The sequence below is a fragment of the Symphalangus syndactylus genome, chromosome 3 (assembly GCF_028878055.3).
Source record: "Symphalangus syndactylus isolate Jambi chromosome 3, NHGRI_mSymSyn1-v2.1_pri, whole genome shotgun sequence".
Classification (NCBI taxonomy): domain Eukaryota; kingdom Metazoa; phylum Chordata; class Mammalia; order Primates; family Hylobatidae; genus Symphalangus; species Symphalangus syndactylus.
Genome location: NC_072425.2, coordinates 51,144,590 through 51,171,959, shown reverse-complemented (window position 1 = coordinate 51,171,959; position 27,370 = coordinate 51,144,590). Strand labels below are relative to the sequence as shown.

The 27,370-nt window shown below is 43.1% G+C and overlaps 1 protein-coding gene and 1 long non-coding RNA gene across 7 annotated transcripts in view; both read left to right on the top strand.

Moving 5' to 3' along the window:
• Positions 1-19,917, top strand: part of LOC129479188 (constitutive coactivator of PPAR-gamma-like protein 1) — a 115,717-nt gene extending 95,800 nt beyond the window's left edge. For 4 of the 6 annotated variants that reach the window (XM_055271883.2, XM_055271882.2, XM_063636237.1 and 1 more), the window contains exons 12-18: positions 4,467-4,581; positions 10,246-10,455; positions 11,690-11,873; positions 12,444-12,581; positions 14,972-15,113; positions 16,053-16,149; positions 18,037-19,917. In XM_055271883.2, coding sequence (XP_055127858.1) covers positions 4,467-4,581; positions 10,246-10,455; positions 11,690-11,873; positions 12,444-12,581; positions 14,972-15,113; positions 16,053-16,149; positions 18,037-18,348 — 1,198 coding nt within the window. In that variant the 3' untranslated portion in view covers positions 18,349-19,917. The remainder of the gene's footprint in view (positions 1-4,466; positions 4,582-10,245; positions 10,456-11,689; positions 11,874-12,443; positions 12,582-14,971; positions 15,114-16,052; positions 16,150-18,036) is intronic. The other 2 variants (XM_063636235.1, XM_063636238.1) reach the window with 1 other exon arrangement.
• Positions 19,918-20,549: 632 nt separating this feature from the next.
• On the top strand, positions 20,550-26,431 carry LOC134736193 (uncharacterized). Its single transcript, XR_010120020.1, has 2 exons — positions 20,550-22,546; positions 24,581-26,431. It is a non-coding gene; the product is annotated as an uncharacterized lncRNA (long non-coding RNA).
• The last annotated feature ends 939 nt before the right edge of the window (positions 26,432-27,370 follow it).

Below are 27,370 nucleotides of genomic sequence, written 5' to 3'. Positions count from 1 at the left end.
TCCTTCTTTATTTTTGTTTTTAGAGGCTTCTGGTTTCCTCTGATGGCAAATTCAATTAAAGACATGTTTTTATTAATAACAATATTATATTCATAGAAAGTTTAAGACTTTGGATTCTGTGAGATCAAATTAGCAATAATGAATTTGATTACTTTTTTTGTATTTTTCTCTTCCAAGTTTAGTGTGACACATGGCCTTTAATCTAGCAGAGCACCTGACAGGCCACCATATACTTGACCTAAGGTACATACTGGGACCCTGAGTGAGGACATACTCTGGGGACCCGCAGCCATGGCAGAGGATGAGCTGCTGTTGCACTATAGGGGGCTAGGGTCACATCGTTTCAGCTTCGTGTTTAAATTCGTGCTCAGACTCTTGATGCCGTCCCATCTGCTGTATTTACTCTGCCCCTCCTGTGGCTAGTGCCTCGTGGCCTGCTGTGTGTGAGCACTGAGATGCATGGACAGGGAAGAGGCCATGCATGCAGCTGGTCCTCTGGCATTGCCTCCCAGCCCACTCTTTTGTTTGCTCCTCTTGATGCCTGGGGCCTGGCAGTGGAGTGCTGGCCCTTTCTCAGCAGTGATCCCGGAAACACCTGAGCCATCTCCTCAGCACTGTTGAGATGGCCGTCGGCAAGACAGAGATGAATGGGCATGGCCATGCTCCAGTAACCTTCTCTTTACAAACACAGGTAGCCAGCTCATGGCTACAGTTTTTTTTATTCCTTTGTAGACTGTTATCAATTTCTATTGGACGCATGTTTCTCCATGATTAGAGTCAGGTGATGCATTTGGGGTGGAACCCCACAGAAGGGGTATGGTGGTCTTCTCATTGCTCCCTAAGGGAATTTAGTTTTTGCTTTTACTATTGATGTTAACATCAATCACTTGGTTAAGATAGAGTTGGGCATACATATATTTTAAATGTTATACTATGGCAGCAATTGGGATGGACAGCGGAAGAACATCAGTCAAATCTCTAGAATCCCTGATGGCAGAGACGGGGATGGAGTCTCAGCAGAGGTTGCTGCAGTGTGAGGGTGTAGGCTGAGGGCACAGAGCAGAGCAGGTCTTTTTGGGGATGCAGCATGGATAAAATAGACAAGGCTCTTGTCCAAAAGCAGCAGCTTATGTTCTTGTAGGAGCAATATGGCAGACACAAAGATGCAGACTGGGTTAGGTTTTAGAAAAACTTGACTTAAATCAGTAAATACAGTAACAGGGATGGAGGGCATAAGGCTCCAGAGCAATGCTGGCGCCGTCAGTGTGTGCTCTAGAGGTGCGACCCGGGTGGTTGGTGGTCAGCCTGGGTAATGCAGCAGGTGGCCCATGCTGGCTGAGGCCTGCTTCTCTCCTTTTGAGCTCTGGCTTCACCCCAGCTTCCATGCTTGTAAAGGGCAGTGAGAGGAGACGGGGTCAAGGTCAGCCAGCCTTAGGAGGGCTCCAGAACAATTTATACTTCCCCCACCCTTCTGTGGTAAGGAAAAGAAGGCTGCGGGAGGTTAGACAGCTCCCTGAGGCCCTATAGCTGTCTATATTAGCACATTAAATGACATTTTCATAATCTGCTCGATTGCATGGAAAAGAACATGGAGAGAAAAAATTTCCAGAAATACCATAGATAGATTTAGTAGTGTAAAAGGGATCTGAAAACATTCTAAATGCACAGGTAGGAATAGCACAAATAAATAAGCTGGCCAAGAATTAAGTTCTCAGCTGCTCTTACCTTGACTCTTAACCAGGATCTCTGTTTTGATATTTAATCTATGTATGTATGTATGTACCTAGTAATTCATACTCTGTATCCAGCAAGGTCTTCAGAGGACCTACGATGAGAAGGGTCTAAACACTAACTCTGTTATAGAAAGCCAGATGGAGGAAATAGCGGATAGTCTGACCAACAAAATTGTTTGCTGTCCTGGCGAAGTTGAATTCTGAGAGTCTTAGCTGCCAGGAAAACCAGGAAAGATCTTGAGAGAACCAGTGTATCTGCAATACAGTCTTTTTCTGATTTAAAAAAAAAAAAAATTTTTTTTTGAGAGTCTCGCTCTGTTGCCCAGGCTGGAGTGCAGTGGCGCCATCTCGGCTCACTGCAAGTTCCGTCCTGGGTTCACGCCATTCTCCTGCCTCAGCCTTCCGAGTAGCTGGGACTACAGGTGCCCGCCACCACGCCCAGCTAATTTTTTTGTTTTTGTATTTTTAGTAGAGATGGGGTTTCACCATGTTAGCCAGGATGGTCTTGATCTCCTGACCTCGTGATCCTCCTGCCTCAGCCTCCCAAAGTGCTGGGATTACAAAATTTTAAAAGGAACCAATAGCCAGGGTCTGAGGCAGGGAAGACTGGGGAGTTGTTGTGTAAGGGGAACAGAGTTTCAGTCTGGGAAGATGAAAGGAGTTCTGTGAATGGATGATGGTCATGGTTGCACAGCGATGTGAATGTGCTTAATGCCACTGAACTGTACACTTAAAAATGGCTTAAATGGTAAATTTTATGTGTATTTTACCTCAATTAAAAAAATAAAAAGAAATTAAAATACAGGAATATAAAACATAGATACTTAAGGCAAAGAACATTGTATATAATTTTTTTGAGACAAAAATAGGAGGAGGGGACCTTCTTCATATTGGCTGTTTCTTGCATCCGGCCCTGATTAAAACTCAGTAAGACCAGGCTGGGTGCAGTGGCTCATGCCTGTAATCCCAGCACTTTGGGAGGCTGAGGCAGGTGGATCACCTGAGGTCAGGAGTTTGAGACCAGCCTGGCCAACACAGTGAAACCCTGTCTCTACTGAAAATACAAAAATTAGCCAGGTGGGGTGGCATGTGCCTGTAATCCCAGCTACTTGGGAGGCTGAGGCAGGAGAATCACTTGAACCAGGAGGTGGAGGTTGCAGTGAGCCGAGATCATGCCACTGCACTCCAGCCTGGACCACAGAGCAAGACTCCATCTCAAAAAAAAAAAAAAAAAAAACCTCAGTAAGACCATTGTATTTAAGATTTGTGACAGTTAATCAATTGCAAAGGATGTGATTTTTGTTATTGCCAGTATTGATGGTTTAATTAAATGAAACTTTCACATCACTCTTTTATATATCTCATCAAATATAAATACCATAGAAATGTAACATTTGCTGTATGTTCTCCTTGAAATTGCATTTACATCCTACTTTTGCCACATTAATTTGACCATGATGTATATAAGCTCTCTGTGCTTCAGTTTCCCCTTCTCTAAATTGGGATAATTATTATTCCTGTCTCAGAATTTCTATAACAGTAGATGAGTTAAAGTATGTAAGGTGCTTAGACCAATGCCTTGGCACCTAGTGAGCACGTAAACTTTCTACTTTGGGTTTCGACTGAAAATATATCTCAATGAGCTGTCTTGAACCTCCCCTACTTAGTTTGTGTACCCATGGATGAATATTAATTAATACAAGAATGATTTAGTGCTCAGCACCAACTGTAACCCTGGGTTTTGTTAACTCAGATTTTAAGCACTGAGCAAACTTACTCTGTAGATGGGAATGGAAAGAGCTTTGTTAAGCATGTCACGGTTCTCTGAACTCCTTTTGAGTTATTTGCCAGAGATCGCGTCGTAATCTATCATCAGAAGTTATTTTTAGTGATCAGCTGGCAACTTGATTAGGTCATCCTTCAAGTTTATGGAATGCAAAGAACTGGGAACGTTAGACTTCAGAAAGGTTTATGACTAAGTCATTATAGTTAGCCCTTTACTTTTTCATGCCCAGACACTCCTTGGGGTTGTGCCTTGTGCAGTGCTCTAGGGTGTTTGTGATTCAGGCAGTGCTGTTACTGAGAAGGGAAGGAGACTCCCAGGCAGACCTGTTCTAGTTGAAGTTGAAGATTTGGAGATTGATTGTCCTTTAGCAGCCACTTCAGCATGCACACATTTTGCCGTGGCTCTAGTGATGGTCCTACCCATTGCTTTTCTTGAGTCTGACTCCCGCTTACCTTGTGGTACTGGCCCCATCTTTGGTTATTTACCTGCTCCATGGACCTGCAGCTGCAGAGTGGCCAGGCAATGGTCTTTGCTTTTCATCTCGGGATTTGTCTTTCTTATTTATACCTAGGGTCTGCCTCCTGGGTATCCTGGCTTGAACAAAAAAATGAATGAATCCTGAAAATTGGTACTTAGAATGTACTTTCAGGGTTTAAATGCTTCACAAGAGTGAGGTTGTATCAAAAATCACTGACCAGCTAGTTTTCAGTATCCACAATTCCGTGTGCTATTTTTAATTATTCTAAAGTAAAACATTCTGACATCTTGTTTTCATTTGTAATGGCGTCATCAAATGAAAGTAGAAAAGTAGAAAAGCTGAATAAGAAATCACATGGGTCTTCTTAGCTCGTATCATCCGGGATTTACCTAGAACCTCCCACTAGACTTGTCCATATGACAGGCGACCACTCAGTAATCACCAACCTTTCACTTCTGCCCCTCACCAGGTACATGGTGCAGTGGCCGGGAGCACGCATCCTTCGGCGTCAGGAGCTGGATGCCTTCCTGGCTCAGGCGCTGTCCCCCAAACTCTACGAGCCTGATCAGCTGCAGGAGCTCAAGGTAATTTATCAGCCTCATTGCATTGTCTTGGACAGTCTCACTTTGGATTTTGGTGTAATACTGCTAACTTTCAACAGGCAGAATTGCTAATTCTTTAAACTAATTGCTTTAGTCCACTAAACTAATAATACTAATATGATAAGAACTTGATCAATCGCCTTCATGGCAAAAGGAATATTCCTTTCTAGTTATGGATTTGCTATCCCCAGTTTGGAAATGATTAGTCCCACTTTGTCAGAGAATGATTTCCCCTTGTTTACCATTGGATGTTTAATTCTTATTTATCACATCATGAAATAAACTTGCCTTTTATATTTTAGGGGGGGATTCCAAACCCTGAGAGGGCTTGATCTTAAGAATTTTCTAACATCTAGCAAGGATTCTTATTTCATTTCATTGTTCCTAATTATAACTTTAGTTTTCTCTAAAAAATATTCTTTGCCCCTCTACTATTATAAAATCCCTTATAAAAAACCACTTGAAGAACGATGTTACATCATCATTTCTATCCCTTTTTAAGTCAGCATTTAACATCATATTCCTTTTAATTTTGCCTTCTAGTAATTCCTTTTGTTCTTTAATTGTTTTGACAATAATTGATTTTTCTCCAAGTTGTCACCTAATTTTTCAGTGTGAATATCTTTTTCGGTATACTTTCATTAGTTACCTTGTTCACGTGGTTGTAATTGCTTTCTAATTTCCATATTAAATTTTAGAAAGTTCAAGACTTTTCAAAGCTAGTTAAATTAGTAGATGAGCCTTTTCAATGTATAGGGTTTTGTTTTTTTCTTTGCCATCAGTTCTTTTGTTTTATTTTGTTTCGTTTTACAGAGTTTGATTTGTAATCAGTTAATCTCTTTCCACAAAATTGCCTTCACCTTTAGATCTTTTTGGCATTCTTTATGAAGGCATTCTTTCCATGGAGGGGAATTTTAGGCTCACTTAATAGATTTTCAGTATTCAGTAGTTGTTGCTTAATAAATTTCTAGTTTTCCCTAAATTATCATGTTAAATTGAGTAATTTGGTGTTAAGTGACCCTCCTCAATTGTGTGGAGCTCACCTGAGACTTCTTGTGGCTTAGAAATAAGCTAAGTAAAAAAACCAAAACTTAGGAGAATTCACTTCAAATTGTATTCTTTACTTTGTAGATCAAGCTTTTCTGTTTGTTAGACAGAAATTATTATTTTTAATGTTTTTGAATTTACGTTTCTGTTTTCAATGTTTGGTCAGGTGTCCCCGTCAGGCAGTGTGGCTGGTGCTAAGTTAGGTCCTTTCCCGTGTCCTCACCTGGTTTGTCTCATCACCACCGTCTTCGTCACAGACTGTGCTTCAGGGGGTTGGAGATACTTTTGCTAGTGTGTGGTGCCATCCCTCTACCTCTACTCCTGTTTCTCTTATATAGATTATTACATCAGTATTGACATCCCAGTTCTGAAAATCAGACCGCCAGGTATCAGGTATGCCCACTAAGCCTTATTCACCATCAAGTTACTTTTACTCAAAGTTCATCTTATATCCCATATCCTTTTCATTTTTGGATCAACACATAGGATATAACTTTTGAAAAACAATCACACTCTAAGCTTTCATTTTGGTTCTTTTGAGATCTTAGTGCTTTCATGGTTTTCTCCTGGTTCTTCATCTAAAGCCAGACATTTGTAGAGATATGCTCAGAAAGACATATGTATGTATAGTAAACTTCAGTCTGACTCATCGATCCTCTGGGTCTTGCTTGTCTGGAGGTCGACAGTTCCCTTTAATAAGAGCAGCCTACACCTGTAAGTGCTTCATTTTCATGATTAGTATAAATTCTGAGAAAGCTATAAGGAAAAATAGCATTTGTTGGGGGGAAAGGCAGTTATTTGCTTTTTTGTTTTTTTAAGATTGAAGATCCTCTCAGCTATCATCAGATTGAGAATTGATAGGAATGATCATTATTTAAATGTTACAAAAATTCCTACACAGAGCTGAGGGTTCCAAAATTCAGTAATAGAAAATTAAATTCTAAAATTGCCTTTTCATTTAACCATTAAAATTTTTTTGCAATATCAAAAGCAACAACAGTGCTTTATTGTAATACACTATTTCATGGTTTGTGATATAGTCAACTCTTGACTGTTAACTGGTGTGTCTGGGCCTGCTACCCAGTTTGTGGATTGCCCAGACCCTGTTTCTCTTCTCCCATTTATCATCCACTCTGTGGTTGGCCACCAGAGGAGGAAAAGAGGAAGGAAAAACCCAGTGCTGACAGTTAGGATTCTTGTTAGCTTTTTCTGATGGGAGGTTTGGTGGGACAAGACATTGAAACCATTAGTTACAATGAATTTTTAAGAATTTCATCTCATCCATGCTTTCTTCGTCTGCCATGTCCATGAATAATTGAGAGTGTTCCATGTGGCTCCTTGAATACCTGTGACAGTGATTGATGACCCTCATTTTTCCTGTTATATTTTTTAAGCCCTTCTCCTAGGTTACCAGCATGAATGTAATTAAGGTAAAATTAGCACTGACCCCTGTGTTTTGAGGAGGGTGGGTAAAGGATGAGAAGGAACTTTGTACCATTATAGTATTTGTCCAGTTTCTTTCTCCCTTGCCTTGACATCCCCATAATTGCCTTAAATTCTTTTAACAGTTTCACATGCCAAGTGCAGAATATAAAAGATGGAAAATGAAGAGCTTTAAAGACAGTATTAGGGGCGTGCAACATGTCTATGATACGTGTAAGAATTATTTTGCATATAGGTAAATATGACAAATTGAAGTAAGAGTCTGTTGCCCAGTAATCAGATGTTGGACAAAGTAACTTTACTGGAATTTTGTTCTTGAGCTAATCGGTCAGAGAGATTAACTTCCATATTTGTATCTCCTATAAAGTCAGAATTTTTTGTCTGTATTTCTCTAGTTGAGGAACTTTGGATGATATTGAATATTTTATTTCTATTGATATAAGAGAATGAAGTTAGAATGTGAATATTGCAGCTATTTTTATAATCAAGGGTTCAGATTTGGGTTCTCCCAATTACCAGCTCTATGACCTTGAACCCTCTGTGACCCGTCTGTGCAAGGGAGTACTATTTAGAGGTGCCTGCTTTCTATGTTGTTTAGAGATGGCAGTGAGATAATGAAAAAAGCAGTGCTTGATATATATTTCTTAAGTTCCCCATAAATATTAAATATTATTATTTATATATAACTAACATTTAGGGAAAAAAACACCACATAATGTAAGTTTAAAAAATTTTCAAAGGAAGCAAATTTACACTGCAATCGAGATTTTATTCAGATTGTTTATGCAAGCTCTTATTCTAAGAACTTTTCTCTATTAGATTAATGCTAGTTGAACCGTTATCTTGAAACTATAAATATCATTTAAAAAATTCTTAAAAGTATAATCCTTTAATGTTAAGGCCATTTGATACACACATGTGCACGCGCACACACACACACACACACACACACACTGTGTAGCCTTGCTGCATTCTTCCTGTCAGCAAATTTGGAGATTAGTAGTTTTAACTAGGGCGCTTCTGTGCCCTATACATCTGCTGCTGTTTCTTAAGTTTGGCAATGCAGATAGCCGTTTGCCAGGTAAATGGTTTTAAGTTACATTAGTTGTAAAGGTTTGAATCTGGACGTGATCAGCACCAGCCCGTTCCTAAGAAACACCTGCAGGGGCTAGACGTGGTGGCTCATGCCTGTAATCGCAGCACTTTGGGAGGCCAAGGATCTTCCCAGATCACATGAGGCCACGAGTTTGAGACCAGCCTGGCCAACATAGTGAAAACCTGACTCTACTAAAAGTACAAAAATTAGCCAGGCATGGTGGCGCACGTCTGTAATCCCAGCTACTAATTAGTCTGAGGCAGGAGAATTGCTTGAACCTGGGAGGCAGAGGTTGCAGTGAGCCAAGATTGCGCCATTGCACTCCAGCGTGGATGACAGAGCGAGACTGTTTCAAAGAAAAAAAAAAAAAACACCGTTAGGATGGTGCTGCATGTGCTTACACAGAGGGTGTTGGTGGCATTTTGTGTTTTGACATTTGGATAGCCAGGCAAACAACTTTAGAGCAGCATTTTCTCTCCCTGATCCTTGACCTGGAATCTCTGTTCCCTGGCGTAGGGCAGAGAGAGGGGCACGGAGGCCCCTGGGCTAGAAGCAGCGGAGCCCCACCTGACTGGAAGGGATTTGTGGTCATAATTTCTGCAGTGTAAGGGGCCAGGAGATGGGTGTCCTATTCATTCATGGGCCACACCTGTGCTTGGCCGCTTTCCAACAGGGTCAGCTCCCTCTTTCTGCCTTGAGAATTCTCCCTTTCTGCAGCTCAGAGGTGGGGGTGGCTGGGGTCTAAATGAATCAAGTACATTTTCTCCATTTTGTTCTAGTATGACCTCTCTTCCTCCACTTTGCACGTCAATATAAAAATGCATCTAATTCTATCACCCCAGCCCTACCTGCCCACAAGGGAATATTTTTTAGTTCACTTCCCAACAACTACATGGGAAAAAGAGGAGCTGGTGATGTACAATAGGATCCAGAGGTGTAAACACCTTTTATAAATTGGTGAACAGACTTCTCCAGGTTTTGGAAGGTTAACTGTATTGTGAAAATTTTAAAAAAAAGGTTGGGAAACAGTGTTAGTTGATAATAGGGACTGTTAACACAAACAACAAAAACAGCAGATGATTGTAAGTTTGTTAGCATTTGGCACCAGAATGACCTTTTTCTCTTTAATGAAAAGCCCCTTTACCTGCCACATGCAGGCATTGCTTAGATTGATCTCCCATAAACATTGCATTCTTGAAAAGCCACCAAAGTCGGAAGACAAAAGCCAGAGCAGAGCTAAACTTTGATCCTGGATAATCCACAAACTAGGCCTTTCACATGCAGATGATCAAGAGTTGACTGTACTCATGTTAATGTTTCTCACTGTTTATCAGACACTAGAAGCGTGGGCTCTACATATAGAAGGTAGGCACCCAGCACTTAACACTGAGGGAAGTAAAAGTCTGTGCAAATTCTAGTAGTACGTATGGTTCAAGAACCATATTTTTGTTGTCTTCTTTCATTTATAAGCTATCCATTTCTCCAAAAGACATTTTGACAGTCTTATTAATAAGTTGCAATTAAAATCCTTGACATATAAAATAATGTAAACATAAAGTACAAATTTATTTTAGAATGTAATTATACCAAATAATCTTTTAATGTAACTATTTTAAAATGCAGAATCTTAATAGAGTGTTCAGTTTTGACACTCTTTCTGTTAATACGTTACCTGTATGCAGATCTGAAATGTGAAGTGTTATTTCACGAAGAGGTTGTGGAGCCCTGGACTGTAAGGAGACCACACATCACTGCTCATTTTGTCACACGTCAGCCTTAAGTACAGTGTTACTCTACACTGCGGAACGCTTTATAAACCCAACTGAAATACTTGAGTATGTTTATAAAATATTCTCTTAAATTCAAATGTGTTAAATCACATAAGTATTTCTGTTCAAATGAGGCCAGTGTTAGGTCAATATAAGGTAATGATAGGACTATTAGTGGTGCTATTTTATTGAGGAATATTCTGTTAACTTTGGAGAGTTTTAGTAAGACATTGAAAGAATTTAATACTGTAGTACTCTTATTCCATAGAAATTACTCTTTTCAATTTAAAGATTGAGAACCTAGATCCCCGAGGAATTCAGCTATCAGCTCTCTTCATGAGTGGAGTAGACATGGCCTTGTTTGCAAATGATGCATGCGGACAGCCAATCCCCTGGGAACACTGTTGTCCTTGGATGTATTTTGATGGGAAGCTCTTCCAATCTAAACTCCTCAAAGCCAGCCGGGAAAAGACCCCACTCATTGACCTCTGTGATGGTCAGGTATGCTGGGGGGCTGGGTGGCCGCCTTTAACTGCGATGAAATAAAGCTCATTGGTTAAATCTGTCATCTTTTGTACCATATTTACCATCCTGTGTTTCAAGATTCTGTTTTAGGTTGGGCCTGGTGCTGAGTGTCACTAAATATCACTTCAGTACCCAGGATGAGCCAAGCTCCTGATATAACATTGTTTCTCATTATTTGTGGTAGTAATGTTCTAAAATTCACCTCGAATGCCAAATTAGTGAATACTAACCATTGCTCCTAGGGGAAATACAAGGTGCTGGGTTCCTTCAAGGCTCTCGTCACATATTTTTGTCAACCAATCAGTATATAATCTTATTTCATGTGCATTTTCATTAAAGACACCTTATATAATATGGTTTGTTGATTTATTATTATTGAACTCAACAGCCAGTAGCTTCTGTAACACGTATATTCTCTGTAAGGCACATCACAGCCTCCTTATGCATTTAGGAACACCAGACAGCACTTCAGCACTACACTTGGAGACCATTTTATTTGTTTGTTTTTTTTGGTTTGTTTGTTTGTTTTTTTGGAGACGGAGTTTCGCTCTTGTTGCCCAGGCTGGAGTGCAGTGGTGCGGTCTCAGCTCACTGTACCTCCACCTCCCAGGTTCAAGTGATTCTCCTGCTTTAGCCTCCCGAGTAGCTGGAATTACAGGCGCCTGCCACCATGCCCAGCTAATTTTTGTATTTTTAGTAGAGACGGTGTTTTGCTACGTTGGTCAGGCTGGTCTTGAACTCCTGACCTCAAGCAATCCACCCACCTTGGCCTTCCAAAGTGCTGGGATTACAGGCGTGAGCCGCCGCACCCAGCCGGGGACCATTTTAAACAGTGAAATCACCAACAAAAAAGGACAAAAATGTGAAACACGTGGCACTTAATAAACTGTGAAAAGGATTCTTGTTTTCAGTATGAGCTGAAACAAGAAGGCAAGCGTTGTCTTGTTTGACCTCAGCTGGGGTCAGCGCATCAGGCAACAAAAATTGTTGCCGTGTTCTGCACAAGTCTGCGGACGACCAGAAAACTGCCATAAGTATTGATTTTTGTGATTACAAATAAACGTTAGCAAGTAAGAGAATTTGCAGACAGAATTCATGAATAAAGGGAACCAAGTGTATAGTTGATAGATCTTATTTCTTTAGTGCTCATTTAAATTCAATTAAAACCCCCTGTGGATGGCATTTTCACATGCTGGTCCTTGTCTTCCAGGCTGATCAGGCTGCCAAGGTAGAGAAGATGCGCCAGAGCGTCCTTGAGGGGCTCAGCTTCTCCCGGCAGAGCCACACGCTCCCTTTCCCGCCACCTCCTGCCCTGCCCTTCTACCCCGCCTCTGCGTACCCCCGGCACTTTGGGCCTGTCCCACCCTCTCAGGGCAGGGGCAGAGGCTTTGCAGGTGAGTTGACTGGGACGTGTTCCTGTGGGTAACAGATGCCAGATTCCTGTAAAGAAAGTGCAGCCCTTATAGGCAAGCCCATCTGCTGTGTTGACCTTGTCACTGTTGGTCTTGGAGATCCTGCAGCAGCAGTTCTTCAAGTCCATGAGGAGCAAGTTTGATCCTGGAGATAGGGGAGAGGGACCTGCTGATGTGGATGCAAAAGCTGCATCGTAAAATCTGTCAATCAAGCTGAAAACTCTGCTCACATTTTAAGATATATTTGTTTCTCACGTGTAAGGGAAAATAAACCCACCCAGGTCAGAGAGAGCCATCTTCCAGGACTCATCTCCCAGGGCCCATCCTGAGCCCCATGCCAGTGTCCTGTTGAACGACCCGCTGCAGGGAGGGTGGCCTTACAATGCTGGTCCCCAGGGACCATGGGCACAGGACAGTGAGGTGACGAGAGGGGCCAGGAGACCCCTCCATGGCAGCTGGAGGAGGCAGGGGCCACTCTGCCCGAATACCCAGCAGGGCCCTAAGTCCTGTCCCTTACACTTCTCCCCTCTCTCTCTACCCCGGGTCCCACAGGCGTCTGTGGCTTTGGAGGCCCCTATGGGGAAACGGTAGCAACAGGCCCTTACCGTGCCTTCCGTGTGGCGGCAGCATCGGGACACTGCGGAGCCTTCTCAGGCAGTGACAGCAGCAGGACTAGCAAGTCCCAGGGCGGTAATTATACCCACCCCTTCCCAGAGCTTCTGCCTGCCAGCACTTCCTTCGCTCCATCGTCTGGCGCCTTCCTTCCTCTACTGTCCTCATGAGCCCCTCCTCCAGCAGAACGGCCTTTCTTCTGGGTCCCCGCTCTGACCCTCATTGACCGCTCCTCCTGAGACTCTGCTCTCAGGTCTCGGCAGCGGCTGTGCTGTGGCCAGTCTCTCCTTTCAGGGTAGACCACTGAGTGTCCACCTAGAACAGAACCTTTCTGTGCACCTGGGTAACCTGACCATCGCCTCGTGTTCATAGGATGAGCTGCTAATAGTGGTGTTTCTTTCCCAAGCAGCCATCTTTTGGTAAAGATTATCATGCTTATATAGAAAATTCTAATGGTCACAGAACTCCTGACATAAAAAGTCTGTCACAGTTTGTTTCGCAGAAACATTTTTAAACAAAGATCTAATGTTGGGAATATAAACAAGGCAGTTTTACTGTAGATTCCCAGTGCTTCTCTTTGCATTTGTATTAGGCTTGCAAAAGAGGGTCTTAACATTTACCATAGAGGAAGCAATGTCTTGTGATGGTGCTGTAATTGGAAGTCAGTGACCTGTGTCTTTGTCCTAATCCCACACTTTGGGACTGCAGATCTAAATCTGCCCATCAAGTCACATAACAGGATTAACTGTTCAGATATGATTTTGGAGTCGCATTGAGGATGGGCAAGCCTTTCTCTCTTGATCAACAATGTTTTTCCAACTCAGTTACATGGGATAGTTAGGGAGGCCAGCAAGGGAACTGTGCGGAAAGGTGACTCTTGCAGATTTGGCGATGGGTCAGCCCCTCTGTCTGCAGGTCACCTCTCCTTTCCCTGGTGCAGCTGCATGCCTCTCTGCCTCCTCTGTCCGCCCACCAGCCTCCTGCAGGGTGCTACTCTGTTCTGTGACTGCTCCTCATGCAGTTCGCAGCCATGTTTCTTCTCTGCTTCTTGATTTGCTTCAGCTCCTTCTAGTGCCTTGAAACTGAAGCTGGCCCATAGTTGGGATCAAAGATGGAGGGAGAGGGGAGATTGTACTATGGATAGTGTAGGGCAAGAAGTGAATTCTTAGACTGGAAAGATAAAAGGAACCTCTTTCCTGAGTTTCTTAAAATTGTGTCTGGAACTCAGATTTGCACTGCCTAGTATAATAGCTGCTGGCCACTGCTCTGTTGAACACTTAAGCTCTGGCTAGAACGTGTAAAATACATATCAGATTTTAAAACTTAAAATGGGAAGCAGACTAAAATAGCTCATCAATTTTTTATCTTGGGCCAGGCACAGTGGCTCATGCCTATAATCTCAGCACTTTGGGAGGCCAAGGAGAGAGAATTGCTTGAGGCAGGAGTTCAAGACCAGCCTGGGCAATATAGTGAGACCCCTGCCTCTACAAAAAATTTTAAAAATTAGCCAGGTGTGGTGGTGCACACCTGTAGTCTCAGCTACTCAGGAGGCTGAGGTGGGAGGATCGCTTGAGCTGGGAGGTCAAGGCTGCAGTGAGCCGTGATTGTGCCACTGCACTCCAGCCTGGGTGACAGAGCAAGACCCTGTCTTAAAAAAAAAAAAAAATCTTGACTACATGTTGAAATAGTATTATTTTGGATACATTGAGTTAAATAAATTCATTATTAAAACTTCTTTCCTCTGTTTCTTTGTACATTTTTCATGTGGCTACAAAAAAATGCAAGCTTGTTGTAGGTTTCTGTTGGACACTGCTGAATTGCCACAGCTAACACCAAGATGATAGTTGTTTATTATCCATTCCCACTGTCAGAAAGCAAGTTGCTTGGGGCTTTGGTTTTGTTTGCTTATTTTTTTGTTTTTAATCAGAAGTTTTGCTGCCAATTAGCAATTAGAGAATTTTCTTAGGTCAGAAAACTTATAATTTGCAGTAATCAAAAGAAGTTAGTAAATTCTATTTGTGACTCTGCTTATGGAAATTCTAATTTAAAAATACAGTAAGAAATACAGGCTAGATTTATTGATTCTATGATGTTCGGTTAGGGTAGTAAACCTGGAAGTATTCGCCTAAAGAGAAAAACATTATTGAGTTTGCAGATTGCCATCTTGGTAATATAGAAGGCATGCCATATGCACCTGATGACAACACTTTATTGTATCTGTTTCTATCTAAAAAGCCTTGCACACTTGCAGTTGTAACCTAATTCAGTTGTCATGGGTTCTTCACAATAGTTTAAAGTCAAACAGTGTGCACAGAGATACACTACATAATAAAAAATTGTACAAAACAGGAGAAAGTAGCTTCATAGTAAATATAAACCAAAACTGAAAAGAAGTTTCTTGCTTGTATCTTTTTGCTATTAATTCTGTGATTGTAAAGATTTTGTCTTTTCGTATATTTTTTGTGCAGGAGTCCAACCTATACCTTCTCAGGGAGGCAAACTAGAAATAGCTGGCACTGTGGTTGGCCACTGGGCTGGGAGCAGGCGGGGCCGTGGGGGCCGGGGGCCTTTCCCCCTGCAGGTGGTTTCTGTCGGAGGACCAGCTAGAGGGTAAGTTCTGAGCCACGAAAATGTCTTTTGTATAAATAAGAAAACAGCTTCTAACTTGCTTTTTTTGGAAGTTTAAGTAGGAATGTTTTTATATCATTAGATACATTTTTCTTTAATATCATTTGTATTTAATTATTTAGTTTTTATTTATTTATTTATCTTAAGATGGGGTCTCACTGTCACCCAGGCTAGAGTGCAATGGCACAATCACAGTTCAGTGTAGCCTTGACTTTCTGGGCTCCAGCAATCCTCCCACTTCAGCCTCCCGAGTAGCTGGGACCACAGTCATGTGCCACCATGCCTGGCTAATTTTTGTATTTTTGGTAGAGACGGGGTTTCGCCATGTTGCCCAGGTTGGTCTTGAACTCCTGAGCTTGACCAATCCACCCGCCTCGGCCTTGCAAAGTGCTGGGATTACAGGTGTGAGCCACTGCACACGGCCTTTAACATCATTTATAATGTTTGCATAGGATCCCATTTATAGTATTATGTAATTATTTAATTAACCATTATTAAATAATTAACCATACAATTTCCAATTAACCAGTGCCTTGATATTTTTAAAGTATTAGTTTTCAAATCAAATGCATTGGATATGGGAGATGTAGCTCAGGGGTAGAGCATTTGACTGCAAATGCATTGGATATGAACCAAAAAAATAAGATTGATTTCTTGGAATAAATCTTCCCTATGATCATACTTAACCTGTTTACGCCTAGTGTTCCATTATTGGAACACGATGCATGTGGGAGTTATTTATGTCCTACTGCTCAAGATCTGATTGCAAAAATTCAAAAAATTGCAACTTCTGGCATAAATGGGTTAATTCAATGCTTCATAAAATGTAAGATTGGATGGCTTTAAAATCATTTGATACTATTTTAAATGTTGTCTGTAACAGATTTAAGTGTTTACTGTTGTCCTTTTTCATTCATTTAGGCGTCCAAGAGGAGTTATTTCCACCCCAGTGATTAGAACATTTGGAAGAGGTGGAAGGTACTATGGCAGAGGTTACAAAAACCAGGCAGCAATTCAGGTAAGAAGACAACATGATGTTTGTGCCAGTTCAATGCCCTCAGGGATGTCTCCTGTCTGAGCTTGCACTCTAGTGCCTGTGCTCAGACAGAAGAGCTGTGAGGGTAATGCTTTAGTTGTCAAGCGTCTAACACAGTAACTGGCACATAGCTGCTCACCAAATGTCTATTTCCTAGAGCCCAGATCATTTTGCTGTTAAGTGCCTCTTCAGGTTGTCTCTCCCCTTTGCCATGACCGTGTGTCTCTGGTGGCTTCCTGCCTGGTGTGACATGATGGGCTGGGCTCACCTTGGGCATTGCCTAGCCCTGACAGAGCTGGAACAGCCACTTTCAGTTTCTTGTTTTTTTTTTTTTTCTTTCTTTTTTTTTTTTGAGATGGAGTCTCGCTCTATTGCCCAGGCTGGAGTGCTGTGGCACAATCTCCGCTCACTGCAACCTCCACATCCCGGGTTCAAGCGATTCTCATGCCTCAGCCTCCCGAGTAGCTGGGATTGCACGTGTGTGCCACCACGCTCGGCTAATTTTTGTATTTTTAGTAGAGTTGGAGTTTCACCATGTTGGCCAGGCTGGTCTCGAATGCCTGACCTCAGGTCATCCGCCCGCCTTGGCCTCCCAAAGTGCTAGAATTACAGGCATGAGCCACCGTGCCCAGCGGTCCTGCTATATTTTTATGTTTTATATTATTTGTCTCAAGGTTCAAAGAAAATAACGATTGCATTGATTCATGGAGAAGGGTGCGTTAATATTTCTGAACTTCAGGGTTGGAAGCTAAAATAGAGGATGTTGTAGGAGAGTATGTGGGGACCCTTGGTTTATGGAGGTCATTCCTTAGGCAAGGGTCACATCTCCATCTGGGCTGAGTGAATGGACTTTGTCATCAACAAGGCAAATACCCTGGTTTTCAGAATAGGAGGCCTAGAAGATGCTGGAAGGTACCACCATCTTTGTTGGGAAGGGGATGCGATGACGAGCTGGAAGATTCCTGTTCTCGTCTGTAAAATGACTGTTTGAAGGTGAAAAACATCCATGTTTTCTTCAGCACTGAGTCAGTCTATGACAGTGGCTTTCAGCCCTGGTGATTGGCCCCCAAGGGACATTTGGAGACGTTGATTGTCACGACTTGGTGTGGGCACTGGATTTTAACAGGTGAAGCCTAGGGATGCTGCTAAACACCCTACGGTGTGTGGGACAGCCCCATCACGGAGAGTGGACAGAGCCACCGTATCATATGCTAAGGTTGAGGAGCCCTGGTCTAATGATAGAAGCAATTCAAGATCTGTCTTCACTGCCTTCACAGAGAGCCATGTCTTTCAGAAAATGTGCTGGATTAGTCTCAAGGACCATTTTTTTCAGAGAATTATTTTTAAATCTGTTCAGAGGAGTGGGGAAGACCCATTCAGAAGAGATATTTCACAAACACATGGCAATTATCAGTGCAGATTTCTCGTTGAGGTTCCCTAGCAATGACTGTATTTCCCCAATAGAAATGGGATATGTGCGCTGCTGCACGTCACAGGCAGATGTGGGAGACCCTGTTTGTTTTGTGGCGGTGGGAACAGTGGCAATTTTAGAGACTTATTGAGGGGCATTTGTTACTTTAAACAATTTAGTGCCATACAAAGGATTAGACAGAGCTCCTGAAGGGGGAATCTCCCTCATTTTCAGGGTATTAACTACAGAGGAGTTGAGGGAAGGGGCCATGGAGGGAACTGACTGAGACAGGTAGAGCATCTACCGCCCAAAAGTCAAAGCAAAGACAGGGTTAGAGGGACCCAGCTGGGCATTTTCTGCTCTTGAATCTGCAGAGTGTCATTAGGCCAAAATTGGCATCCTCTGTCTTCTGTTTATCAGAAACCACCTTCTCATTTGTTGTCCTTCATTTTAAACAGGGCAGACCTCCTTATGCTGCTTCAGCAGAAGAAGTGGCCAAAGAACTTAAGTCAAAATCTGGGGAATCGAAGTCCTCTGCTATGTCTTCAGACGGGTCCCTGGCTGAAAACGGAGTGATGGCCGAGGAGAAGCCGGCTCCCCAGATGAACGGGAGCACGGGTGATGCCAGGGCCCCCAGCCACTCTGAAAGTGCCTTGAATAATGACTCTAAAACGTGCAATACAAATCCTCATTTAAATGCACTAAGTACAGACAGTGCTTGCCGCAGAGAAGCTGCTCTGGAGGCAGCTGTCTTAAATAAAGAAGAGTAAACTTATTTTTTATAGAGGGTGAAGGATGCTGGAAGGGTAAGGATTTAGGAATATCTGGAGAGAAAGAGAGCCTGCAGTTATGTACATTTTGTCCTTTCCGTAAGAGAAAAATGAGGACTTTGGAAATTCAGATCCCTCTTTGATATCGGAGATTTAAACAACACATTTTTAGTTTTAACCAGTTGTAGTCAAAATGCTACAATAAAACAAAAAAGAGAAAGAAAATGAAGAGCATTTGACTCCCGCACTTAAAATGAAGTACACATAAAGTTTAAACTGGTTATGACAAAAGCCTATAGTTGTGTTTCTTGAACTATAAAGAAAACAAATTTTGGCAGTCTTTAAGTATATATAGCTTAAAATATAATTTTTAGCATTTGGCACCATATGTATGCCATTATATTTGATTTTGCATTACTGTTTCACAATGAAGCTTTCTTTAAGGCTTTGATTTTTATGATTATGAAAGAAATAAGGCACAACCACAGTTTTTCTTTCTTAAATTTCATCACTGTTGATGTGGTTATTTTGTGTTAAAAAAAAAAAGTGCAACTATCAAAACTAAAAAATTATAGAGTAATATTGCCGTTCTGCTGATTTTAAATATACATCATACATACTTTACAAGCAAGTTAAATGGAGATAAAGTTGAAATCATAGAAGATGCAAATGACCTTTCAAAATCAACACAATGTGTTCTGAAACTTTCGTGACTAATACCATGCATCTGTGATCAATGAACTATGTGGTTTTGAATCGGATGTAGACCATTAGTACTACTACTTGAGCTAAACTTCTGCATGGTTCATAATTTTTAAAGTGTGTAGTTAATATGCATGTTATCGTCCTTTCTTCCATTCTTACCAGTATGTGCCCATTTGCAAAACAAAAATGCTAATAATCAGTAATAGTCCTATAAAAGATGTTAACTCTGTTTAGTCATTGACTGATCTTGCTCTAACCTTAAAATTTTGTGATTATTGACCTCTGTTGCATTTATTCTAAAGCCCCCCAAAAATTATCTAGCCGTTTCGAATATCAACATTACCCTGGTGTATTCACTGCTGTATGCATTATTGTTCTTTGTTGCTGTTTTATGCCTTCATATTAGCAAATATGAAATTCTGTGAAAAAAAAACCCTTTGATCTTAAAAAAAAAAAAAACCACCCCCCCCTTCTGTAGCAGGAAACAAATTGCTTGTTCTTGAGAACTTTCCCATCAGGAATTTAGTAGAAGCAGGTATACTTCTATCATTTTGATGTTTTTGTTAATGTTTCCAAACAATGTACTTTAAAATCAGAATCACTTCTTATCGTTTTCATATACTTCTGATGCTCTTCATCACATTAGTGATCAGAAATGAGGTGTAATTCCCCAACCCCTGCCCGCAAGAGCTAAGTAGGATCTTACTGTAAGTTGAAGGGAGTTTTGCCCTAACTCATGGATTGTGCAAGAATGAACTGCTGTTGGGTTTGATTGACTGTCGATGGATTGTGGTGTGGTGTATCTGAAGGCTATTGAATGCAACTTACAATGCTTAATAAAAATCTTTATTCTTTTAGTATAAAGTATGGCGTGGCTTTTAAATTCACTTGTAAAAGCTAATTTTATCGAGGTTTAATTCAAATCGAAACAACTACTGAAAAGATCAGAAAACCAAGGTTTAAAAATATTTTACCTTTTCAAAGTAATTCCAGGTTTCCGGCTTAGAGGAACATTAATATATGATTAATTTGTTTGATAGCTTAGTTTCAAGCAATCAAGGGGATAAAAAAAATTCTCTCTGAGAAAGCAGACTTACAGAAAAGGTTTTTTTAAGCCCCGAAGAAGCAATAAATTTGACTCCACCACGTTTTAAAAGCTGGATGTTACAACTATAGTCCGTTTTTCATGCCATCCTTTTGACTGAAGGCTCTTCTCTGCAGCCTGATAATGAGGTCCCGGTACCCAGGTCCGCCGAGCACCTGGAGAAAGCGCCCCGTGCTGCCCTCTAGCGGGGGATGGTGGGCTAACGGCGCCGGAGGCGGCCTGGAGAGCCGCGGCGATCCCGCTCCAGGGAGGGGCTGGCGCTCGCCCGGGGGCGCGTTTCCTTCCTGTGGAAGGGCGGGGTGGGGCCTTGCGTGGCGCTTCCCCGTCCGCCACCGCGCAGGCTCCGGTGCGCGCGCAGCCCGCGAGGCGGGGTCGTGTCGGTGAGGTCAACTCCCAGCTCTTTCCTCCCGGCGGCCGAGACTGCGCCGATGAACGTTCTATGTGCGGGGCCAGCGCCGGGCACAGCAAAGACCCCTGTGCCCCGAGAGGGATCGAGCAGACCTGGGAGCCCGAGTCCCAGCAAGGCCCGAGCCGAGCCAGTTTCTCCAACTAACACCCTGAGAGCACTCTTGGTCCTGGCTGTTCAGACCCCAGACGAATTTACCCCTGTTTTTTATGGGGTGGGCTTTCAGAGTTTGAAGGAAGTGAAGCTAGCCTCACTCACTCCAGGGCCTATTCCCACCCTGACTCGCCCGTTCCTGACTGTGGCCCGCTGTTTCGGGGCCGCGGCTGAGTCCCTCTGCGCCAGCCTCCTGGTGGCGGGCCTGCCAGCCCTTCTCTGCTGTGAGAAGATGGGGGCGCCCGGACGTCTCCATCTTTCAAAAGCACCATTCCACTGAGGACCCTGCCTGCGACGGGATCAAGTCTAACCCACTCTGGATCGCACGTGCCTGGCAGAGGGACAGCGCTGTGGAGGAACACCTTCCAGGCCCACCAGCTTCCACCACCCATTGCTAGGCAGTAACTCTCCCACCGTGACAACCACCCGCTTTTCTTCCCTCTCTCAAGGGGCAGGCCCACGCCACTTGAGAATAGCAAGCTGACAGGGACAGCCCTCTGGCTTTAAGAGGGGAGAGGGACAGGCTTCTGAACAGTACGGTCTCAGCAGCAGGAGCGCGCGCATGTCAATGGTCCCTCTCTGCTCCCTGACAAGCAGGTGCTCCTTCCTTCCGGTGGCTCTCATCTCTTAGTTGCAATTGCTGTAGGTGAGAGAGCAGCACAGCTTGCTCTAGGTCACTCTCAGCAGGGACTGGGCTGGAACCCAACCGTTAGCTCCAAGTTGGGTCTGTCCACCCGCTCCTGAAGCCCCAATAGGTGCAGGCTTGGGCATTAAGGAGAGAGGAAGGGAGAGGGTGCTAGGGCTCCAGCGACCCTGTGGCTGGAACAAGGAGGCCAAGGACACCCCTCCTTGCTGAAGCCATGCTGGCCACTCCTCCCACACCACCAGAATTGCAGAGGAAGGCCCAAGGGCGATGCTGTCATGGGCCCAGGGGCCAGTGGCTGTGGGTGGCACTGGTGTGGGCTGGACTGAATGGTGATGCTGGTGTTTCTCCTTCCTGGCAGCATGATATCCTGGGGCAAGTCGTATGCTCTCCCGCCTGGCCATTTATCCTCTTCCTTTTCAAAAAAATAGGTTTTACTCATTTTTTTTCTTGTTTCAAAGGCAATATGTGTTTATTGTGGTAAGTTTAAGAAATACTGGCTAGATACACAAAAAGGAAAAGAAGTCCTCGGTAATTCCTCCATCCTGAGACACCTGTTTTAAACATTTGGTCTCTCTCCTTCTATACAATATATAGACTTTTTCTTATACAAAAAATAATCATGTTAATATTTTGTAACATTTTCCCAACTTAGCATCATTTGATGATTGCCTTTCTCTACCATTCCATATTCTGCCATAGTTCCACAGACTCCATGGTGGGGCTGCACCGTAATGTATTCAGTCTTTCCCCACCAGCATGGTTGGACATTACCTTGTTCTGCAAGCACGTGTGGAGAGTCCGTGTCAGGCCCAGCCCTAGGCCCCATAGGACAGAAGATGTCAAGGCCCCTGCCTTTCTGGCATTTACATTTGAGTAGGGGGACAACATACATGTGTACAAATAAGAATATTTCAAGCAAGAAAATGAGAAAAGATGGGGAGATGGGTGGCATGGGCAAGTGATGCAGCCATGAGTGGAGGCTATCTGGGAATACAGGTCTGCGCCAGGAGCAGCAGATGGAGCACCCAGCCAAGGAGAATCCATGGACAGCAGAGAAGCCCATGGCCACCCTGAGGACAGAGCTTGCTGTATCCTCCAGTGCTGTGGTCTGTTGAAGGCTTTGAGGCAGGACGGGTTGCGCTTGGATGCCCAGTGGGCTCCAGGTATCCACGCTACCCTGTAGGTGAGTCTTGTGAGGACCAGTGTCATTATTCCTGGTTAGCATCTCACCAGAAGGATCTCCCAGTGGGGAAGGGTGAGGGAAGGGAGTATTTTGGTGCTCCTGCTGATTTAGCCCTGGAACGCTGCTTGGTATCCAGGGTCCAGGAGCTCTTTGTCTGTACTAGCCTGGTTGCTGGGCATAGTCAAGGCACTGGTGTTTGCCAATTTGACAGCTTAAAAAATGGGTTTTTATTTGCATGACTTTGATTTCTAGTGAGGGTGAACATTTCCCCTCTTACATTTAATTTGCCCATAATTTCTTCATTTTTCAATTGACAGGGAACTTCTAATGTCTCTCCTGGCTGTTTTATGATCTCCCAAACAATCAGACCAAAGTTAAGAATTTTAAGAAATAATTCACTGTCTGTACCTTTCTCTATATCATCACCAACAAGGACCAAGGTAGTGCTAGGCTGCTCTGCCTTCCAGGACACCCCTTCTTGCCCTGCATTCCTTCTCCCTGCTCAGAGGGAGCCCACCTCTGCACTGCATGGGGCAAACAGCAGAATACAGGTGTTTTATGATGGACACTAACCTTAGGGGTGACTCTCATCCCTCCCTCAGTTTTATTCTACTTTCAGTTCTTCTGAGAATGCAATGCTTTCTTGTTAGCCCCAACTCCTTACCCCTACTCACTATATCTTGGACAAAAGTCCTATGCTACTTGGCTCCCCACGTTGTGGAGTAGATGGTGCAGAGGCCTTTTTGCCAGGAGCCTGCTGCTGGCCAGCCTGCCAGCCCTGCCCTCATCCTCCCCACCTTGGTCCCCAAGCTGTCTGGTTACTACTCCCTGTACCCCAGGGAAGCTTCCAGTCTTGGCCCTAACACGGTTCAGGCTAAGTTGACCAAAGACCTGCAGATGGGACAAAATAAGCTTTTCATTAATGTGCTTTGCCCTGTGCTGAACTGGCTGTGGGACTTCACCAGAGTTTGTATAGGAAAGTCATGTGAAAACGCACTCAAGAAAAAAATAAAAATGCAACAGCAGTGGTAGTAAGTTCTATGAAGGACAAATGCAGAGGAAATGAGGAACTTACATGGGTGGGGGTAGGAGGAAGGTGTCAGGGAAGCCTCTCTGAAGAATGACCTAGAGGGCAGGTGGGAGCTACTCAAGCAGATTCTAGGCACCTTGGGTGGACCAGGATGGCCTTTTCCCATGCTGTGCCCAGCAAGTTCCATCAGTTCAGGAAGCAAACAGCTGGAGGCACCTGTGTAGGCCCATCCTGACCTCATGAAACCATGCCTACTCCTGGCATTTGTGAATGTCCATCCCTACAAACTCAACTGATGCCAGTATGGGCTACAGGGAGGGTCACATCAGTCTCAGTTTGCCCAGGATAGCCTCAGTTTGCCCCTGTTTTGGTGCTTTATTAACAGCACCCTTTTGGATAGTAGTAAATAATGTGGTCACCTGGCTCAGAGACTTGTCCACAAGCTCACTGCATCCAAACATCACAGGACCATCCTAGAGATGGTCAAGAAGGAGGGTCACTTTCATACCTGTCAGAAAAGCCCAGATGGCTTAAAAAATTTCCCCAGGTACTCCAAGAAGGGGCCCAGTCTTTGAAGTTTTTATGCACTGACCAAATCGACTCATCTTTCACAAATACATAAATACACACCCAACCTCGAGCTAGTATTTCCTTCCTAACATTTTCCACCCCCTATCAATTATTAGTTGCCTGTCTCTTGCTGTGGCCTATGGGATCTATGGAGGTAGGAATGTTTCTGCCTTGTTCACTCTATGAAACCTGCATTGGTTGTGTGCCAACAAAATAACCTAGATGAAATGGACAAATTTCTAGACATACAAAACTTACAAAGACTGAATGATGAAGAAACAAAAAATCTCAACAGACCTACAACTAGTAAAGAGATTGGATCACTAATCAAAAACCTCACAACAAAGAAAAGTCCAGGAACAGATGGCTACACTGGTGAATTGTACAAAACATTTAAAGAAAAATTAACATCAGTCCTTTTCAAACTCTTACAGAAAATTGAAGAGGAGGGAATACTTTCAAGCTGTTTCGATGAGGCCATGATTACCATGATACCAAAGCCAGACAAAGATACTAGAAGAACACTACAGACCAATATTCCTTATGAATATCGATGCCAAAATCCTCAACAAAATACTTGCAAACTGAATTCAGTAGCGTATTAAAACGATCATATGCCATGACCAAGTGGGGTTTATTCCCAGAATGCAAGGATGGTTCAGCATCCAAAAATCAGTGTAATACACATGTTAACAGAATGAGCAATAAGAACCTACATGGTCATCTCAATTAATGTAGAAGAAGCATTTAACAAAATTCAACATGCTTTCTTGATTAAAAAATTAAATACACTAGGAATAGAAGGAAACTTCCTCAACATAGTAAAGGCCATATGTGAAAAGCTGACAGCTAAAATCTTACTCAATGGTGAAAAGCTGAAAGCATTTCCTGTAAGATCAGGAAGAAGGCAAGGATGCCCACTCTCCCTACTTCTATTCAACATAGTACTGGAAGTCCTAGCCAGAGCAATTACACAAGAAAAAGGAAAAGGAAAAAAAAGACATCCAAATTGGAAAAGAAGTAAAATTATCTGTTCACAGATGACATGATCTTATATCATCATGTAAGATCATCAAGATATAGGAACCCTAAAGAGTCCACAGACATAAAACCACTCCAAAACCTATGAATTTAGCAAAGAGCAAGATACAAAATCAACATATGAAAATTAGTTTTGTTTCCATACACTGACAATGAACAATCTTAAAACAGCCAGGCACAGTGGCTCACACCTATAATCCCAGCACGTTGGAAGGCCGAGGCAGACGGATCACCTGAGGTCAAGAGATCGAGGCCAGTCTGGCCAACATGGTGAAACCCTGTGTCTACTAAAAATACAAAAATGAGTCAGGTGTGGTGGCACATGCCTGTTATCCCAGCTACTTGGGAAGCTGAGGCAGAAGAATCACCTGAGTCTTGCAGGTGGAGGCTGCAGTGAGCCGAGATCATGCCACTGCACTCCAGCCTGGGTGACAGAGCAAGACTCTGCCTCAAAAAAAAAAAAAAAAAAAAAAATCTAAAAAGGAAATTATGAAAAAAAAATCCATTTATAATAGCATCAAAAAGAATAAAATACTCAGGAATAAGCCAAGGAGACAAAAAACTTGTACATTGAAAATGGAAAACTACCAAACTTTGCTCAAAGCAATTTAAAAAGGGACAAATAAATGAAAAGACAGCCTGTGTCTTATTGTTAAAAGGTCAATCTCTTAAAAGCAATCTACAGATTTACTGCAATCCTTATGAAAATCCCAACAATGTTTCCTTGCAGAAATAAATTTTCTAAAGGAAAAATCCATTCTAGAAAACATATGAATCTCAAGGGACCCCAAGTAGCCAAAATAGTCTTTAAAAAAACAAAACAGAAAATAATAAGTGTTGATGTAGATGTGGAGTAACTGGAACTCTTTTTCATTCCTGGTGGGAATGTAAAATAGTATAGCCACTGTGGAAAATGGTATGGCAGTTCCTCAAAAAATACAAAAATTGAATCACCATGTGATCCAGCAGTTCTGCTTCTGGATATATACCCAAAAGAAGTGAAAGCAGGGACTCCAACCGTTATTTGCATGCTAACGTTCATAGCAGCATTATTCACAACAGCCAAAGGATGGATGCCACCCAAGTATCCACTGGCAGATGAATGGAGAAACAAAGTGTGGTACATACATACAATGGAATATTATTCAGTCTTAAAAAGGAAGCAAGTTCTGACCCATGCTACAGTGGGCATGAAACTTGAGGACATTATGTTAAGTGAAATAAACTGGTCACAAAAGGACAAATACTGTGTGATTCCATTTATATAAGATACCTAGAGGAGTCAAATTCATAGAGACAAAAAGCAAATGGTGGCTGCCAGGGGCTGGAGGAGGAGGGGCTTGGTGTTTATAAGGGACAGAGTTTCCACTGGGGACCGTGGCAAATTTTCTGGAGACGGATGGTGGTGGTGGTTGCACAACAGTGTGAATGTACTTAATACCACCAAACTGTGCATTAATAATTGTTAAAATGGTAAGGTTTATATCATATATATGTAACCCCAATTTTACCAAAAAACCTGCACTTGCACTCAACACGTTTAGTGAATGTGTGAACCACAGGCCCTGGAGCAAGCTATGCTGATGGCTGGTTAGGAAGGGGAATAAAACACATCCATGCTGCAGCGGCACTGTCATTGCAGCACCAGGGTGCAGGTGCGTGGAGGCCCTGGAGCTTGTGAACCCACCCACGCTGCACCTGCACAATGCCAGCCTGACTGAGGTTATGGGTAGGGACATCTTGACACTGGCATAGCCTCCTAAGTGCTGAAGTGCAGCTGAGCCCTGGGCAACATGGAGGGTGTGGTGGGCAGGCATTAAGGCACTGGGCAGTTAGTAGTTGAGGCAGTTAGTAGTTGGCTAACTACTAAGCAGAGGAGGCCATGGAGTTTGGGGCCAAAGGCAATGAGGTGTGGGAGGCAGGCAATAAGATACTACCTGAACTTCCAAGGCCACCATCCTCCTCTCTGGGGCCTTTCCCTCCTTACCACCAGGCAAGAGTGAGTTCGCTATGCTCCTTGCCCTCTGTGAGCAGTCTTATCATGGCCTTTGCCCCCAGCTCACCTTCTCAGGGGGGCGTCCCTCTAGCCAGTGCTCTTCTTTCTCCCCAATCATCTTGTATGCATCGATGTATGTATTGACTGTCTCCCTTTATTCCAATGTGAACTCCAACAGAGCTGAGAC